The sequence below is a fragment of the Chelonia mydas genome, chromosome 6 (assembly GCF_015237465.2).
Source record: "Chelonia mydas isolate rCheMyd1 chromosome 6, rCheMyd1.pri.v2, whole genome shotgun sequence".
In the NCBI taxonomy this organism is placed as follows: Eukaryota; Metazoa; Chordata; order Testudines; family Cheloniidae; genus Chelonia; species Chelonia mydas.
In genome coordinates this window covers 26748626-26768208 of record NC_051246.2, presented here as the reverse complement: position 1 = coordinate 26768208, position 19583 = coordinate 26748626, and the positions used below count along the sequence as shown (strand labels likewise).

Genomic DNA, 19583 nt, shown 5'->3' with positions numbered 1-19583 from the left:
TGTGAATAGTGGCAGTCTTGTCCTCTTTGGAGATTATCACTATAGGGAGACATGATCACAGACATTCAGCCAGTGTGATTCACTGTCATCATGGCACATCACATTTTACAAGCTGAGTTAGATCAGTGCCTGGAGGTTAGACTTCCAAGGAACACCTGTTTAGGGCTGATAGTTCAGTAAGTTTCACTTTTCCTTTTAGGCCAAATTCAGACTAGGGTTGAATTTTACTTGCTGAATCAGCACTGAACAAATTAGCTAACGTGGGGATAGGAGGGCACCATGCTGTTAGAGGTGCTGTCTTTTAAATGAGATATAAAAATGCAGTCCAGAAGACTTAAGAACATAAGAGCGGCCATATTTGGTCAGACCAAAGGCTCATCTAGCCCAGTATTCTGTCTTCCAACAGTGGCCATTGCCAGGTGCCCCAGAGGGAATGAACAGATAATCATCAAGTAATCCATTCCCTGTCACTCATTCTCAGCTTCTGGCAAACAGAGGCTAGGGACACCATCCCTGTCCATCCTGGCTAATAGCCACTGATGGACCTATCCTCCATGAATTTATCTAGTTCTTTTTTGAATTTTTTTGAACTTGTGTTTTCAAAGAACCAACAGTGCTTTTTGTAAGAGGAGGGATGTTAATTCTGATGTTTTGCTCATATTCTATCTCAGGTATCTACCTGTATTCCCCTGCAGTTTCTGGTTGCGTGTTTATCCTGATATAAAGTGCTGTGTAGCATTGCTGTGCATGAATAAACACCGACCATGTTTCATTCCAGAGATATCTCCATTTCAGTGGTGGATAAAGTGGTTCCTTTGCATCCCAACCAAGTTGCAAGGCTTAATGAATCTTTGCAGTGCACTGTGAGATCCTTGCATGCCACTGAAGTGGAAATTATTGTTCATTAAGGGCAGCCTGCATCCAGTCTGAGCTTTCCATGTTGTTATTTCATTGCTGTTGTGCATCACCAGGCTTGAGCCAGTACCAGGAGTGGGAGGTGTGCACTTTGCTATTATTTATTGGTTAGTATCTCCATCATTCACATAGGGATAAATCCTACTCCTTAAAAGCCAAGTTTGTTGAAGTATGGCTCCATGGACACTACTGCAACCTTGAGCTGTAGTATTCCTCTGCTTCTCCTCCATTTCCACTCGTGGAGTGGGTTGGATCCACAGAGCAGCAGATCCACCACTCCTACTTCTCTACAGCCCACCTCTTCCATGACCCCAAAGTCAGCAACATGGGGCCATGTAAGAAACCCCTATGGAGTTGGGGCCTGAACAAATGGTGCTCCTCCTTCCTGTGCCGCAGAATTATACCAGTTGTGCTGCAATCAAAGCCCTATGGAGGAGGGGGCAGGACTAGCCTGAGAGCTGAGCACATAGTGAATGTAAATAAGGTATCCGATGAAGTGAGCTGTATCTCACGAAAGCTTATGCTCAAATAAATTGGTTAGTCTCTAAGGTGCCACAAGTACTCCTTTTCTTTTTGCAAATACAGACTAACACGGCTGCTACTCTGAAACCTGTAAATAAGATTGTGAGCCTGTCCTGTAATTTTCCTTGTATTGTGTTAATGATTCGAAGCTCAGCCTGAGACTTGTTCTGCTGGTCTGCTGTGGATTTGATCATTCTATCTCTGCATTGCCTACATGAGCTGCCTTTGTGAACTAAGCAGCACAACGGGGCTTTGTTGTTCTGCCTTTGTACTGCAGCACTAGATCAACTCAGAGGGGTTGTAAAAGGGCAGTCATATGCAGAGGCAATGCATGGGGGGGGGTATGCTGAGTCACGTGCCCCCCAGATTTGCTGCTGGGCTTATACTGAGCATGCTCACATGGACTGAGCATGCTCAGAACATCTGCTGAAGCCACTGCCTTCACTCTTGCCCTCACTATCGGCAGGTAGAAGTCTTATGCCTTCATTTTCTTTTCTAACCCCCTGGTACGGCACTGGGTTTAAGAGGGTGCATGAACCACAGTGACTCCCAAGTACCTGACTGGAACTCATTATTGGTGGAAGAGATGGTACCAGACTCCAACCTGCATTCCACTTGTGAAATTTTCGTGTACAGAGTATTAGTTAACAAATTGTTTGCAGCAGATTTAAAGACACGGGGCCTGACTTCATTAAAGGGGCACTGGAGCAAAGGTGTTTATATACAGCTATCATCATCATTATTATTATTTATAATTGTATTGCAATAGCACCAAAGAGCCTCAGTCATGGACTAGGACCCCATTGTGCTAGGTGCTGTACAAACGTGTGGTGCCTGCCCCAAAGAGCCTACCATCTTGCCGCGCTTCAAGTAGCACGGCCCAATCCCCTTCCCTTTGGTCTCTCTGCTTCATTCTTGTGTGCGGGACAAGGTTGAATACGCAGGAATTCTGATATAAGAATTCTACAAAGGAGAGCAGTGCTATATGTGTTGGCATCTCCACATCATGTGAGCTTGATGTCCTGCGATCAGAGAGGAAATCAACCCACTCCCCAAGCCAAGTGCTTCAAGTGGTGGTGATGGGGGAGAATAAAGGTACATACTCTGTCTGTATGCCACATGAGCATTTCCTTATGCAGCGGAATCTCCAGGTAGCTGGATCCACCAGGTTTCCTACAGCTTTCTATTCTGTTCAGGTTTTTATGCCATTCCGATCACCATGGTATCAGAGCACCTTTGCTGCTCTGAACCAAAAGAGCTGGAGCAGGGGCGCTGAGGATCTGCCAAAAACACAGTACAAAGTGTGCAGCCAAAAAAAATAAATATAAATTGCATGGGATGTGCAATTTGAAGAAGGTGTGGCCTTAGAGGTGGTAGATGTATTTTTTACCTTGATTATTATTTATATTTAGGCTTGGAGGTATTAGATTTTTATAAGTAAATGTTGAGTTCACTGTACATGCGCAGCCCAATGAAAAAATATTTCCATAAATAATAATAGATATTTACAGATAGATAAAATAAGAAAAATGTTGCTTGAGAATTTATAAGAGTGAAAACCCAGTGCTTGTTACAAATGGGCTAACGAATGAACGGTAAAACCAGGTTTGATTTGTTGATCTGGGGATATTAACTTTGTATATTTTGACATGTAATGTTGACAATTTGTATTTTAACCGTTTATAAATTTTAACTTTTTGTATTTTAATGTGTACTGTCATTAAGCTGTCTACCCCACAATAATTTCCCACAACTGTGAAAATTTAACGGATAAAAATCTAAAAAATACTTAAACATAAACACTGATATTATCTGTGACAATTATAAAACATATTGAATTCTGCCAAGCCTATTTATATTGCAGTGATGTCCACTGCTGCACCTTGATGTGACTGCCCCACCCAAGCCTGGATAAAGTGGGGAGGACTGAGTGCAAGGCTAACCACCTAGCTAAAAACACCGGCCTGATCATAGAAACAAAACCAGGCCACCATTCTGGTAAAAACAATGGAGAGGAATGGAAAAGACTGGTTTCTGCCTGATGCACCAATGTTGGCATGGGAAAGATATTTAAAACAAAATAAAAAGTAAAAGTAATATTAGGGACCCTGGACATGGGCCAGGACCCCATTTTAATAGGCACTGGATGACAGAAAGATGGTCCCTGCCCCCCAAAAACATACAGTCTAACTAGCAGGCTTAGTCTCTTCACTACTGGGTATTGGGGATATTTTTCAAGCCCTTTATGTATGTGAATATCAAACAAGTCAAGGACCAAGGTGTGTATATGCATAAGCTGAGTAACCACTGTGTGGTTGTATCACTGTGACCCTTGCTTTCCTCACTCCATGACTTGTGAGTGGCCATGTCTGTGATTTTTAGACTATAATAAGCTCTTTGGGCCAGGGGCCGTGTCTTTGTATGTCTTCTGTGAAGGACCCTACACACTTTTGGACATTCTAATATAATTAATAATAAGAATGGAGCCAAAGGAAAGGGTGAGAGGGATCACACAAAGTCGAAGCAAAAGAGAAAATGGGGGAGAGAAGGGAAAGAAGAAGAAGAAAGAGACAAGGAAGATAAAGGAGCACACAAGAGACTAGCTAGAGGACAAAGAGAGAAAATGAGGAGCAGATGATGAGGAAGAAGATAAAGGGAGAGATCACAGGAGGGAGGAGATAAAGGACAGAGGGGAAGAAAATGGGAGTTAGAATGAAAGTGAGATGGGGGAAATTTGGCATTTAAACTTTTATTACAAAATAAATTTAATTTATTGTCATTTTAGCTTCTTTAATTACTTTTCAACCTTTTTTTAATTATGTCCATATGTTGCCAGTAACAAGGTTTTATGACTTTTGTTCTCTCACCTTTCCCTTGGCTTCCATTCCTACTTTAATTACCATATTCACAATGCATTCATCAGATGTCTCGCATAATATTTTTGCACCAGTGCTTCATGGTTGCAGTGATACTCCACTTGGGGAAACAGTAACACCTGTCTCTCCTAACTGAAGGCTACTTGCAGTTCTCTGGGATGCTCACAAGATGGCAAAAAGCTGAGATTTTTCTCAGTGGTTTCAGGGATTCATCAGATAATATATATGCGTAGATTTGGGTAGCATTTTATTTATTTTAAAGCATTTTGCAGCATACTTAAAATGATAAAAAATTAAAATGAATAGAATTTGGGTGGAGAAAGTTTATTCCCTCTGAATAAAAAGGAAATTTTCTGCCCAGCAAAAGAGGAAATTAGACTGCAATGAAAAATTATGATAGAAAACCCAGGAAGCTACAATGTTAACCTTTGTACTGCAAATCTATACATATAAGGGACCGACAAATCACAGGAAACTATAAATTAATAATGTCACTGTTGGTTTTTTTTTGTTTGTTTTCTTTTTTTCTGTTTGGACAAATTTTGTAGAGGCCAATAACAGTCTCAAATCTAATCTATTTGAGATTCCTGTGATAAACCCATGTCTCTTTAATTACAACATCCTGATGTCTCAGAGGATAAGGTAGTTAAGCCAGCAGTGCTTATAATGAATTAATATTTCCCTTGCTTGCATGCTACAGAAATGTGAATAGTTATATGGTCTTTTAATTCCCCTTCACCCACCAACCCCCTCAACATGATATATCTATATCAGGATAAGTGTTGATTTTCCTTCTCTTGGGGCAGCTCTACACACAGTTTTTGTACTGATTTAACTATATCGGTTTAGAAACTGCTATAATTACAACTACTATAGTGTGGATGCCATTATACCAGTATAGGATGTTCATATCACTATAAATGATTTCTCTAAAGCAGTATTGGTATAAGTACCTTTTATAAACTCATAGCGTTAAATCAACACAAAAACTTTGTGCGATTGTTCTTTAGAAGTAAATCTTCCCTCCAGGCCTCATGCTAAAGGCTCTTAACTACCATTCGAATCAATGAGCCCCATTCTCTATTGCCTTGCCCCTTACTGTAGCGCTTTATACCTCTGCAAAGGCCTACTCAAGAGGCAAGGCACTGGAGAATCAGGCCCATCAGGGGGAGGGCTAATGATTAGGGGGAGCTTGCCAGGACCAATAGCCAGGGAATCTACTTTGGGTCAGATCTTCAAACCCGCTATTTTGTGTTCCTTTGCTGGTGCAAAACAATCATAAACTTACTTTGCGGAACTGGCCATTGGAGGAGACCCCCGATCTTGCGGAGTTCATGGGTGGCCCCTCTCACAGCCCTTCTACACAGGGGATGTAGCCAGAGGCAAGACGGTGTTGCTTTATGTGCTTATACCCTAACAATTCCTGGCTCCAAGATCAGCCCTTTGGGATTTGGGAAACTGGCAAAATGCCAGGGGAGTGGCTCAGTGCTACTGATCACGGGTTCAGGGGATAGCAAAACTACCTTTGTACAGACCCAAGAGAAGTCGCACCATGGCACACAAAGACCAGACCCAAGAAACTGTCTCTTGGCTGGATAGTGATCCTGGGCCAAATTCATCTTTGGTTAAGTCAGATGAATTGCATTGGAGTGAATTTGGCTGCCTTTGTTTAAATCTAAATCATACTTTTTCTAGCTCATTCCCCCTTGTAAAGGCAGGAAGATAGACAAACCCTTTTATTTTTAATCCATGTGAATGCTCAGTGCTATTGTTTGTTGATGATAGAGGCTCTCTTTTTATGGTTCAGTCATAGGGAAAGGACTGCTTTCCTTCATTTATGATCCTATAGCCTGAAATGAATTCTAGTTCTAGCAGAGGAACAATTTGTAAATATACCAGAGAGCCTGTCAGCCTCTGTCATCACATAGCTACTTGGCTTTGGCTTGCATCTGGCGTCAATTGTATTATCTTCCCAATCCCCCACACCCGCATTTCAGTTATGTCCCATCATGCCCATTTCCTGAGCTAGTAAGACAAGAGCAAGAAGTTGAGGCCTCTCCTCCTCTATACAAGTGCTATGATTGTGCTGGAAAAAAATCTGTTATATATTTGGAATGCTCTTAATTGCACTGTTCTATTTCCAGCTGTTGGAATCTGCACTAGAATTTTAATTAATGACTAAATTCATGCAGCAGATCCTAACAGCAGGAAACAGCTATGTTATTTAAATAGGCTTTGAAATGATCAGATTTTCTCTCTCAGAACAGCACTCGAATACTGAAGCTGCCTTTATTCTTCTGAAAAGACTGGAATTGCATAATAGGTTGGAAGAGGTCAAACACTGAACATTCAAAAAATCACTAAAACTGAGCTAGCTACCATACAGTGGTGGCAAACCTGGGATGAGAGCACAGGTGGTTTCCTGACCAAGAGCCAGATCACGCCCCCTGCAGAATATCAGGGAGGAATATTCTGTCAGCTTCCCGATGCAGAGTTTCCAACAGATGGTTCTGTGACTGAGTGGGTGGAAATTGGCTGAACGGGCAGGGAGTTTGGACTCTGGAATCTGTGGCCCCTTGAGATCTGCACACTGGTGGTGTCTGTCAGGTGGTCCTGTGCCTCCACACTACCTCATGAACCCCTGTTGCTCTGATCCACTCCTCTGCCAGCACAGCTTCAGTTAGGCCATGATGACAGCACTTCCACCACTGGTTGCTGCCCCAGGACACCCTCGAAAAGGACACTATCTTGGGGAAAGGAAATCTGTGGAAATGCTCACAGCATAACTTGGGAGGTGATGGTTCCCTGCCATATTTCTGTGTGGCACTATGGTGACGTTTTGTTGCCATATGATAGGGCTGTTCCATTGCTATGTCAGCACATAGTATCAGGTTGCTGTATTCAACACAGTGGTGATATTTCAGCACAAGGTCACAGTGAGGATGTTCTCCCACTACATATTCTTGCTGCATTACAATTCTGTTTCAGTGCAGTGTTTAGCTGCCATGATATTGTGCCGCATTATAATGTGCTGGAGACATCTTAATGCCCTGTTGCTGTGATGCATCACAACGTTTCAGCACAAAGTGATGGTGATGTTTCCTCACCCCATTGCTGTGCTGCGGCATCCCAAGGCTGTTTCAGTGCAGTGTAATAGAGATATTTCATTGTCTTATCACAGTGGTGCATCGCCATGATCATTTGGTGCAAGATGATGGTAATGTGGCCAGTCTTCACATTGTCATGCTGTGTAACAATGATATTTCAGTGCAATGTTTCATTGCCATGCCGCTGCATCGCATCATAATCGTGTTTCAGTGTAATGTGAGGCTGATGTTTCATTATCCCATCATTGCACCATGTTGTGATGATGTTTCCACACAAGGCAATGGAGACATTTTACCCTCATTTCACCGGGCTATGTCGTGATGGGGGTTCAGCGTAATGCAATGACTATGTTTCACCTCCATTTCGTAGCACTGCATCACAATGAGTTTTTGGCACAAGAGAATGGTAATGGCGATCCTTCCCCCCAGTGTAATGTTGTATCATGCTGTTTCTGCACAATGTGATGGTGATGTACTATATTGTTGCACTGCATCACGATGATTTTTCTGTGCAAGGTCATAGTGACACTCCACTGCCACATTGTTCCACTACCTCACAATTATATTTTGGTCTGAGGCAATCGTGTTTAGCTGCTACATTGACATGCCACTTCATAACGGCATTTTGGCAAACTGTGATGGTGATGTTTCACTGTCAAATTGTTGTGATGTTTTAGTGCAAAGTGACAGTGATGATGTTTTGGTGCCATGCCATCACCTCCTCACAATGCTATTTCAGTGCAAGGTGATTGTGGTAATGTTTTACTCACACATTGCCATGTCATATCCCCGTGAGTTCAAGCACCATGTCATCATGACGTACCGCAGCAGTGTTCTGGCCCAATGCTACCTTGGATTAGGATGATGGTGTTTCAGTGCAGGGCAGGCGCTTCTTAATAAGTAGTGTTTTATAGTTGCTCGCTGGTGTCTCTCTATGTTGGGGCTCTTTGGAAAGGGCTATCTTGCAGCAGCAGGGTGGAGCTGTCTGAAATTGAGGCATCTTGGGGTGGAACAGTGGTGTCTCAATAAGGGACAAAGGCATTTCAGGGTTGGGCAGTGGTGTCTTGGAATTCAGTGGGTGTCCCTGTGTAGCATAATGGACATTTTGGTGCATGGCACATCAGAGGTGATCTGGAACAGAGGCATCGCACACAGACTGGGGATTGTACAGGGTGAGGCTGTCTCAGTGTGAGGCAGCCAGTGGTGTCTTAGCAAGGCGTGGGAGTGTCTCTGTGCAGCATGGTGGTGCCTTGGGGCAAGGCAATGGCCATTTTGGCGTGGGAGGATGGAATCTCAATACGGGGTATTTCAGGACACTGATGTCTCTGGGTAGGGCTGTCTTGGGATGGAGGAAGGCTTTCATTGCAATGGTACCTCAGCACAGTGGCATTTTGGCAGGGGGGCAATGGCCTTTTTGGTGGGGGATGGCAGCGTCTTTGTGCAATAACACACCTGCACAGAGGCCATTTTGCTGAAGGGTACAGGTTCACTCAGCATGGAGGTTGTTTTGATGCGTGTGAGGACACTGGCTGTTTTGGTATTGGCATCTTTTTGGTGCAATGTGTTGACATATGGGTGTCTCACGGTGGGGCAGTGAGGTCCCTGCTTGGAAAGCTTTGCCAAATGCCAATCAGTGAAAATTGCCAGATGGACCTTGAAAAGTTGCTAGATGGCACAAAAAATTGCTAAGCTCCAGACATTCTGTATTATCAGTGTGTGGAAAACTGGGTGATAGTTTTCTTTTGGTTGCTAATGGATCCATGTAGTTGCCATGTCCAAAGATGTCATGTTTTGTTCAAAGCTTGCACTATAGACAAGAATATTATGGGCTCTAGAATCATTAAAGCTCTCCGAACACATATTTTTCAAATGGTTGGAACTGATGGGTTTCATGTGATTTTTAAAGAACATGAATATGAAATATAGTAAGTGTTTAACAACAGATGTGTGATGAGAATATTTTTCCAAGTGGAGAGGGCTTTTTAATTCAAGTCTTTCCACATGACATGTTCCAAAATAATAGGTTATGGAAAAAATATTACATAATTAAAAATTCTGTTTTTGCAAGTGTGTAGGATGAATTTATTTTATATCACTGTGAGAAAAATTTTCAAAAGTATGTCCCTGGTTTTTTGTTTGGCCTGGACATTTGCCCCATTTTAATTTGTAAGAAAAAATGTAATATAGTCATATCTTAAGTTGTTTCTTTTTTAGAAAAAAATTCCAAAAAAAGTCAAATAATACTTCTGTTTACCTACAATTGTATTACTGTTACTTCTTGCACATCAGTATCTGACTAAAGAAATTTCAATTGTAAAGAATTTTTTTTTCTATTTTCAGTTTATTGTCCTGTTTAAGATGTAGAACAGCAAACTAGTATCTTCTAACAAGGCGAAAAACCACAGAATATAATTAAGTACAATTCATACAGACTAGGCACAATAAGGTACTCAGCAAAGAAATACAACCTTCATTAGACAGCTGACGACAAAACATTTCATGCCAATAATAGTCCTTATACTTAACAAACCATGAGTTAAGGCTCAATATATTACACATAAATATGGAAAATTCCCCAGGGTTAAAAAAGGATTGTGTTGTTGTGGGAAGCAGCCTATGTAAGAAAACGCTTGCTCGTTTGCTTTAAAAAATGTATGAAAATCATCAGCTGTTATCTTCGAGTGTTTTAATGCTTCAGTCAAAACTAAGAAAGAGCAGATTTACTCCAGCGAAAGAGACCCGGTGAAAATTGCAGACGGGACGCCCACGTCCCAGCATACACACAAACATTCCTCACACTACACACACCAGCCTGTCCCAGCACACGCGCACCTGCACCCCAGTACACCCATCCATGCCCATATTTCACTCCATCATTAGGCCTATTGAACAGTCCCCAGCTTTCAATAAAAAGTCGCAGTTTAGCGACCTAAAACAGTGGCTAGGTGTAGCAACACAATCGCCACATTGACAACAGGGGCTGAGTCCCTGCAGCCCAGCCCCCTGCCACAAGCCCGGCACAAGCACCGCCCCACAGGCGCATCGCTGATGCACAGCGCCTCCTGCTGGAGCAGCGCCTCCTCTGTGCCGGCGGGCTCTGCGCCCCTCACCTGCAAAGGGCGGGGCGGGTCCATCCCATTGCACAGGCGCAGTATAGCCGTTTGAGAGACATTTCACGCGAACTCATTGTCCCAGCCATATCATATGCGCATGCGCTACCCAAGCGGCCGCCTCTCTCCCCCCAACCCTTCTCAATTGGGGGAAATAGCGAGCTGAGTTGCGCATGCGTATTACCCTATGGCGGGGAAGGGGGAAATGAAGGCGCGAACTCCCTTGCCGCATGCGCGAGGCTGGAGACCAAAGGTGGTGGGGGTCAGTGACGAACCGCCGGAGCGCGCATGCGTGTTACCTGCCTAGCGGTTCGCTTTTGGAAGCGGCCAAAGCGGGCGGGGTTTGGAGCGGGGAAATCCGTTGTGCCACGCATGCGCAGTGCCGGGTCAGCGGGGCGGGGCTCGGCTTGCGCTCAGCTGACGCCGGAGCCTTGGGTTGAGAGGGTCGGTTAGCGGCGGCCTGTTCGGGCGGAAAGAGGCGGGTCCCCCCCCCCCCCCCCATGGCGACCACCGTCAGCACTCAGCGGGGCCCGGTGAGCAACCGCTACCCAGGGCCATGGGGGCGAGGGCAGGGTGTCTCCCCCCGCCCCGGTCTGGGCCCCAGGGGCAGGGTGTCTTCTCCCCCCCTCCCCCGGTCCCTGTCCCCTCTCGCCAGGGACGTGAGCCGCGGGGGCCGGGCGTCTGCCCTCTCGCCATAGCCCGCCCGCCAGTCCTGCCAGCGGGCCTTGGGCAGGGTGGCTCCCCGCCATTCATTCCCTAGCGTCCGGGGCCAAGGGTGGGGGAGGGCCCACGGGGACTCCCCATTGCCATCACCCGTGGCGGGGGTGGGGGGGGGAGAGTCTGCCCCTTCTTCCCACCTTGAGAAGGGCTTTTGGGTGCTCTGTGCCCATCATCCGCTCCCCGCGTGGCACACCAGGGGTGGGGGCCTCCGCCTCTTCCCCCAGCATAGCCCATTAGGCAGGGAAGGCGAAAAAATGACCCTCGCTGGGTGGGTGGGCAGAGGGGTGCACGGGGTCTGCCCTGCTCTTCTCCCCTCCCGAACTGAGAAACCTGCTCCTGCTGCTGGGAAGTGAGACGTTAGGGGGCAGCTGTCTGTCTCTGCTGTTTAGGGGTGACACCGGCAGGGTGCGTGGGTGTGTGTGTGGAGGGGGGGGGGGCGGGGGTAGGTGAAACTTCAACCAAAAGTTGTGTGATGATGGGCCAGTTTACGGCAGTGCATAAGGGTCATCCTGGATTTGATTTGAAACAGCCACTTCCTAGGTGTGTGCACAGGTGACATGTTGAAATGGGCCACTGTCTGCTGCTGCCAGTGGGCTCGCCTCACTGCTGCTCGATGCTCTGTGACTGCATCTGGTGTAACATATGCCTTAATTCTGTACCCCCTTCCTGCACTTTATGTCCAGTGGCAGCACAGGCTAGCTTGGGGAAGACTCATTTTTGAAATTTTATTTTTAATTGAGGATTTTAAATTACTTAACCAAAATATACAGAGACCAAACAGTACAATGAATCTGTGTAAGAGATGCTGAGAGACAAGAAGACTGAGTCATTCCATTAAATTGCCGTACTTAAAGAGCTATAGCTGCCTTTCTCATCTGATGACGGTGATATCCTTTGGGCATCTCCCTAGCTCTTTCTTGAATCATCCCATTTGTATTAGCTCTTTCTGAGTGGCCACTCTTCTTTATATAGTGGGTTTTCGTAATTCTGTTTTGCTGATGAGAACTAAAATCTTTACATGGAGGGTTTTTTTAACCCTGATTCTTTTGGTTAGAGACCTACGCACCACCCCTTATTATGAAATTCAATTGTATCTCCTTAGGTTACAGATTTTCTCTTACTAGTTAAAGGTATCTCAATTTGATATTTTGAATGTCTTTTCTCTGCAGCTCTTATAGGCTGGGTTTTTGGGGGCAGGAGATTGAAGTTGGGGAAATATAGATACAATAAGCTTTCTGCTGTCACTTGGTGGTATCAACAAGTGATTTTTAAATGGAATGATCTTTTAAAGTTGTTGGTGTGCAAAGAGATGAAATTGCAATGTCACTTCCAAAATAGTAAATGACAGCGTGTAACAGTTCTTTAAAAGAGAGATTTTGTTATAGCTGTGATGCCAAAAACAACTGCTCAATATTTTGTACAAAGCTTGTTCGATCTTAATAGAAAATGGTATTAATCTCTGGTTATTAACTGGCCGAAATATAAAACATGTTTAGTCAATGTTTGCTGATATCTGGTGTTCATTTGTCAGTCTAGAAGTTACTTCATATCTACCTATGTTCTTGATATTTAATGTTTATATTAATGTGCTAAATATATAACATAGCACTTGTCTGCCGGATTTCAGATGATTTTAAGGCGAAACTATGCTGATAATGTCCCAGTAAGTTACCTGTAATTCAGTGCTGTGTATTGATTTAGGCTTTTCTGTACATATCTTTAACACAGTGTGATTTTTGCCTGACTTATGTAAAACGTTATTTAACTATCACTTTTTATTTGTAAGTGTGAGAACCCCTGGTAAGAGCTCATGCCTTCCTCCCCAGTTTTAACATTCTGGGTTTAGCCCTGTAATATAATCCTCATCCTTCAGAGAAATGACTTGCAATATATAATTAAATGGGCTCTGTTGATTCCTAAGGTTGCCCTGTCACTGGAATACATAATTCCCCTTTTTTGATTCTCTTTCCACAGCAAAAGATGCAATTTCTATATTTCTCTCCCTGTAGCTTGGAGGGCAAACAGCTTCTTCCAAAACTGTACTGCAAGTAAGTAACCACTAACGGGTGCTAAAGCACTGAACATTAGGTTCAATCCACCCCTATGCTGTGGAGAATGTGACCTTTGTGGTATTAGTTTACCCAAGCAGGAAGAGTTCCAAGGTTCTCAAGTGTCGATGCCTGGCAGCATATAATAGAATTGAATATACTGCCTGCTGACACCAGTCTTTTATGTCCATGCTTCCCAATTTGTAGCTCTCATTTGTACATATTAAGTTACAATCCCTGTCATTTAGCTTATCGGATGATTAAAAACTGAAGTTTCTTCTGACAATCAGTAGCAAATGTTCAGGTGGAGTATTCCTGTTTCTTTGCGTACCCTGGTATCTTGACCAATATTCTTCCTTTCACAACAATATAAGTTCTAATATGTGAACTATGGCTGATTTTTAATGGCAGCTGTATTTTTTTGTAGCTATTGTATGATCAGTATCTTGTATCTTTAACATGTGTGGTTGATGTGAAAGGTGCTACTAAAAAAATTCTGTTCAAGCTAAATCTGTGAGATGAAAATATGAAGTTCATAATTCCTTAAATTGTTCCTTTTTGCAGTCAATTTTGAGTAAATTGGCAAACAAGTTGATGATGAGATACGATATCTTCCAGCTATTTTTTCATTCAGAGCTCTCTTGCTAAAGAGGTGCTGCTCTTTCTGGATATTAATTAACATTTGACTTGCCGTCCTCTTATCATGCTCTTACTGGAATGTATGAGGAATCCCTAATTTAACTGTATTGCAGAGGGATGTACTTGAACCTGAAATGCCAGTGTACAGGGATGGCAAATGTCCACTAGATATCCTGCTGCTGCTTGGTCAAGGATCAAGCTTTGAGTTCTGCAGTAAATACAGATCTCAAAATTTCTAGCTAGAAATGAGTGGAAGCTTACAATGCCTCCATGCACTTAATAATTTTTCATAAAAATATGGTTGAAGCTGTAAATGTTACATGCCTTTGAGTCACAGTTGTGATATGGTGGTGGTCTCTGTGGTACACTGTTATCACAGAAAATGTGCAAAGTGATGTAGAAAATGCTACTGAGTGCTCATTTACTGAAGAAAAATGCTTTCAGAAAGCTACCTTGATTCACTCAAAGGATTTCTGTTACATCCAGAAGCATTGTCTGTTAAGGAAAAAAAAATTTTGGAGGAAAGGAAGAAGGTTTATTGATGCGTGTGCTGATGTAGAAGAATTCAAAACTTGTCAGTGCAATCAGTACTTAAATTCCCAGGATAAGCAATTCCCCTCACCCCCCCTCCTCCCCCAACCTCTCCTCCACACACACGCAGACACTGAGGGTAAGTCTACACTAGAAACTTCAAAGCTCTGCCACGGCAGCGCTTTGAAGTGTGATCGTGGTCACACGTGAGTGCTGGGAGAGAGGTCTCCTAGCGCTTCTGGTAATTCACCTCCACAAGGGGAATAGCTCCAAGCGCTGGGAGCGCGCAACACCCAGGGCCTGTCAACACTAGTGCTTTAAAGTGCTCAAATTTGCTGTGCTTCGGGGTGATTTTTCACAAGCCCATGCTTTTTTAAAGCAAATCTGGATGTGAATTAGAAGCCTATTCATACATCAACATTTTCCACAAGAGGAAACCGAGGCACAGAGTTTCAATGTCTTGTCCATGGTCACAAAGTACATCTGTATCAGAACAGTAGAACACAGATGTCATGGTTTCCAGTGCTTAAACCACTGAAACATATATCTTTTATGGATCATGGTACTGGAATAGTAGTTTTGATTTTGATCAAAAGGTTGGTGGGTTTCTTTATTCTATCCAAAAGCTGCAGTTGTTACCCTATGAAACCAGTCTGGAGATGTCTTCTCTAGCAATGCTAAAGCACTGTCGCCGCAGTGCTTTAACATGGCTGTTTAGTCGTGGCACCAGCTTTGGGAGAGAGCTCTCCCAGCGCTGGTACACTGTCTACACTCCCACTTTTACAGTGCTGAAACTTGCAGCGCTTGGGTGTTTTTTCACCCCTGAGCGAGAAAGTTGCAGTGCTGTAAAGTGGCAGTGTAGACAAGGCCATAGATATAATGGACCTGATCTAGATGTTGTCTGACTCAGTTATCTGTTTCTAAATAGCTGAAAAGACTGATTTGATTGAGATCCTGACTGCAGATATCAAGTTGATCAAATCAGTCATTTCCTTATCTGTAAACAAGCCTTATGGAATATAGTTGGTCTCTGATCTCGCCGCCCATATAATTAAGTGGTTTGTTCAGCATAAGTAAAATAAAGGCAATAAGTTTTAACTAGTGCCTTTACAGAATATTTTATTGAAAACACCTCCGTCCCAAGCTTGTATTTGTGCTGAGAGTGCTTGACCTTTCCTGTTGACCCAAAGTTGGCAAAAGCTGCAAATTCTAGGTGCCAGAACTGCAAAATGCTGTTTTTTCTCATAGGAATAATTAAACTGAGGTTTGTGAGGACATTTATCCTTTTCCCCCAACAATACAAGGCACTTTCAGGTCATGATTAGTTTGCATGGGCTACATGTAGAGCAGCAATAGGTAGACTGGATATTTCTTCATGTGAAAAGTTGTCGTATAATACTAACTAAATAGCCAAAAAAAGCAAGGCCAATCAAACAAGACCTAATTTGTTAATGCAGAATTAAGGTTTTCTGGTGACAGCTAGAGCCCTTCAGAGAGTCGAGGTCAGCAAAATTCAAAATATGTATTTCATCTTTTTCTGAAGTTTGAATTTTGCTGAACTCAACACTGTGGAAGGGCCCATAGATAGGGCCCTACCAAATTCACAGTCCATTTTGGTCAATTCCATGGTCGTAGGATTTTTAAAATCCTATATTTCATGATTTCAGCTATTTAAATCTACGGTTACAACACCGTTAAATTTCAGGAGTCCTGACCGAAAAAAGAGTTTGGGGCAGGGGGGATGGGTCACAAGATTATTGTAAGGGGTTTGTGGTACTGTTACCTTTACTTCTACGCCTTCATAACTGGGCAGCTGCAGAGTGGTGGCTGCTGTCCAGGAGCCCAGCTCTGAAGACAGGGCTGCTCCCTGCAGAGCTGGGCCCTCAGTCAGCAGCGGCCTCTCTCTGGCCGTCCAGCTCTGAAGACAGCGTGGAAGTAAGGGGGGCATGGTATGGTATTGCCACTCTTACTTCGGCGCTGCTGCTGGCGGGGCACTGCCTTCGGAGCTGGGCACCTGGCCAACAGCAGCTACTCTCCGGTTGCCCAGTTCTGAAGGCAGTGCAGAAGTATGGATGGCAATACAGTGCAACCCCCTCCCCTCCCCGCCCCTCCTAAAATAACCTTGCAACTCCCTTTGGGGTCAGGACCCCCAATTTCAGAAAAACTGGTCTCCCTCATGAACTCTGTATAGTATACGGTAAAAGCACACAAGGGACCAGATTTCATGGTCCATGACGCGTTTTTCATGGCTGTGAGTTTGGTAGGGCCTTACCCACAGAAACCTTAACTTTGTTAACAAGATTTTTGTTTTGGCCACTTAATTTTCTAATGGCTTCTTTAATGGGGTGGAGAGGAGGGGGAACTTGTTGGTAGGAGTAAATGGTCATACAAAATGGGAAATGACTGCCTAGGAAGGAGTACTGTAGAAAGGGATCTGGGGGTCACAGTGGACCACAAGCTAAATATGAATCAACAGTGTAACGCTGTTGCAAAAAAAGTGAACGTTGTTCTGGGATGTATTAGCAGGAGTGTTGTAAGCAAGACACGAGAAGTAATTCTTCTGCTCTACTCTGCTCTGATTAGGCTTCAGCTGGAGTATTGTGTCTAGTTCTGGTCACCACCATTCAGGAAGGATGTGGACAAATCGGAGAGAGTTCAGAGAAGAGCAACAAAAATGATTAAAGATCTAGAAAACATGGCCTATGAGGGGAGACTGACAAAACTGGGTTTGTTTAGTCTGGAAAAGAGAAGACTGAGAGGGGACATAAGTTTTCAAGTACATAAAAGGTTGTTACAAGACAGAGGAAGAAAAAAAAATTTCTTAACCTCTGAGGATAAGACAAGAAGCAATGGGCTTAAATTGCAGCAAGGGAGGTTTAGGTTGGACATTAGGAAAATGGTTTAGGTTGGACATTGGGAGCAAAATACTTGCTAATCTTCTAAAATAACTCCCCATCCTCAACAGACTTTAGGAATATGCCTTCCAGCCTTTTTTTCCAGATTTTGCCCAAGATGGGATTCCAATTGACAGTGGCAGGGTGAGTCTGGTTCAGAAGACTATTTCTTATCTCTTGAGCTATTCAGCTGGTGTGATGCTTTGAAGGTTAAAAATCCTGTATGCTTCATGTAGTCCAGTAGTCATATGAAAAGGCATGTGAGCCTTAGAACTGTTTAGTGCATGCCTAACTAGAGCAGCAAACTCTTTTTGAAGTGACATTTTATCTTGATTTTTTCCCCAAAGTGCTTGTGGATGCCATGCACTCCACTGGAGTAATGCTTAAACATTTTAGACCTTGCTATGATTTGAGCTCTGGTTTTATTTTTAACTGAGCGCGCGCGCGCACACACACATTCAAGAACAACTATTTTATTTATCCTCCAATTTGGGAGCACCAAATTTCAAGTCAGTCTGATTAGTTGTACAGATTTTAAAGCATGGCTGTTCTATGAGCTCTAAACAGTTAGCTATCCTCAACCTTAACCATAGCAGAGCTGTCTGTTGTGCTACAACGATAATACTTGACACTTCTCTAGACTCTTTCATTTGATATTTCAAAATTCTTTGCAAACATGAATTAAGACTTTCAACATCCTTATTAGGTAGTTACAGCAGGAACAAGTAAAATATATTATCATATTGTTTAGAAACTAAGGTATAAAGCTTGCACAACTTACAACAGAATTCAGATAGGATTCAGTCACTATCAGTAACCCTGAAACAATACTGTATGATGCTGGTTCCTTCTGAATACCAGTAGCTGCAGGTACTTGGAACTTAGAAAGGTTAGAACCTTTCCTATTTTGAAATTTGATTTTTACAGAATACAGATATTTATAGAGAACATTGAAACACTTGGTTTTTTCCCATGCTTGGCAAATATTTATTTTATGTTAAATACCTGTATGCTACCTTTTTCTTAAAAATAAACAACTCAAAACCAAAACAGACTGAGCTTGAGAGAAGCTGCAGGGCAAGCATTTATCTTCCTACACCACCTTTAAGAAATTTATTAGTCATGTTGCACCACTCTTTGCCTTGGAACTTTTGTTTTTCTCCTGTTACTAAAATACTGAAGTGTGAACAGTTGGTGGCCCTATCTGTACCATGTCTTGAGACCTTGTTACAAAAGTCACTGCCCTGACATGGTTAAAATGCTTTAGTCTTGTAGGTGTAAATGTGCTACTGAATTGTGTTATGACTTTAGATATCAGAATAACTTGATTTTCCTTAATGATTGCAACCACAATCATTTTGGGGTATATTAACTGTATCACACTTATCAGAAGCTTTTTGAAATCTGTTTTTAAAAACTGATGAAAAAGAGAAGAGGGAGGTTAGTGGGTCTCTACAGAGGCCAATATATTCTGAACTCTAGTTACTAATAAGTAAATCTTCCTTTTTCTAAACTGTGTGTTTAAATCTCAACCACAGTGTTGAAATAACTGATTAGAATGTCTGTCGTTTAAAAGAAGGCTCCTGCATGATGAATAAACAGTTTATTGAATTAGGTGAAATGGGTCTAAGCAGATTGCTGAATGCACACAGTTTTGAGTGGGCATGTGGAGCCCCAGGGGCAAGGTTCTTACATGAATAATTAGAAGGCTGTTTTTTCCAACTGTGACAACATTTCAAAGGTATAATGCTTCTGTTCATTTATGTAGCATAGGCCTCAAATAGGAAACTCCCAAAGTACATTGCAGGTTTTAGATCCAGTTTTCAAGGTTGAGTGCCCAAATCCCCGATTTTGCTACTCAAAGAATCCATAGACACTTAAAAGGACACCCAAATGGGCATTTAAGGTATCCAGGTTTCAGAATTGACCTCTCAATACATAGTAGTTGCTTCACCTACCATTCTTTGTCTGTAGCCAGCTTTGAAATGGAAATATGCCATCAATTTTTCAGCCAGCAATACTACATATGCTTAATGAAGAAAATCATATCCAATTGAAATATGAAAGTATGTTTAGTAGAATGTAAATGTTCAGGAATTTGATTGACTCATTAAAATAGATTTTGAAGTGCAAGAAAATCCAAATTCATGACTGTTCTTTACTAATACCATTTTTCAAACAGACAAATTCACTCTACTGATCAGCTCAATTTTATAAAAAT

At 42.8% G+C, this 19583-nt stretch overlaps 1 protein-coding gene across 2 annotated transcripts in view; it reads left to right on the top strand.

The window, feature by feature from the left end:
- Nucleotides 1-10712: 10712 nt before the first annotated feature.
- LOC102930516 (toll interacting protein) overlaps nucleotides 10713-19583 on the top strand; it is a 57550-nt gene continuing 48679 nt past the window's right edge. The window contains exon 1 of one of the 2 annotated variants that reach the window (XM_037899607.2): nucleotides 10713-11063. In XM_037899607.2, coding sequence (XP_037755535.1) covers nucleotides 11031-11063 — 33 coding nt within the window. In that variant the 5' untranslated portion in view covers nucleotides 10713-11030. The remainder of the gene's footprint in view (nucleotides 11064-19583) is intronic. The other variant, XM_043548578.1, reaches the window with a different exon arrangement.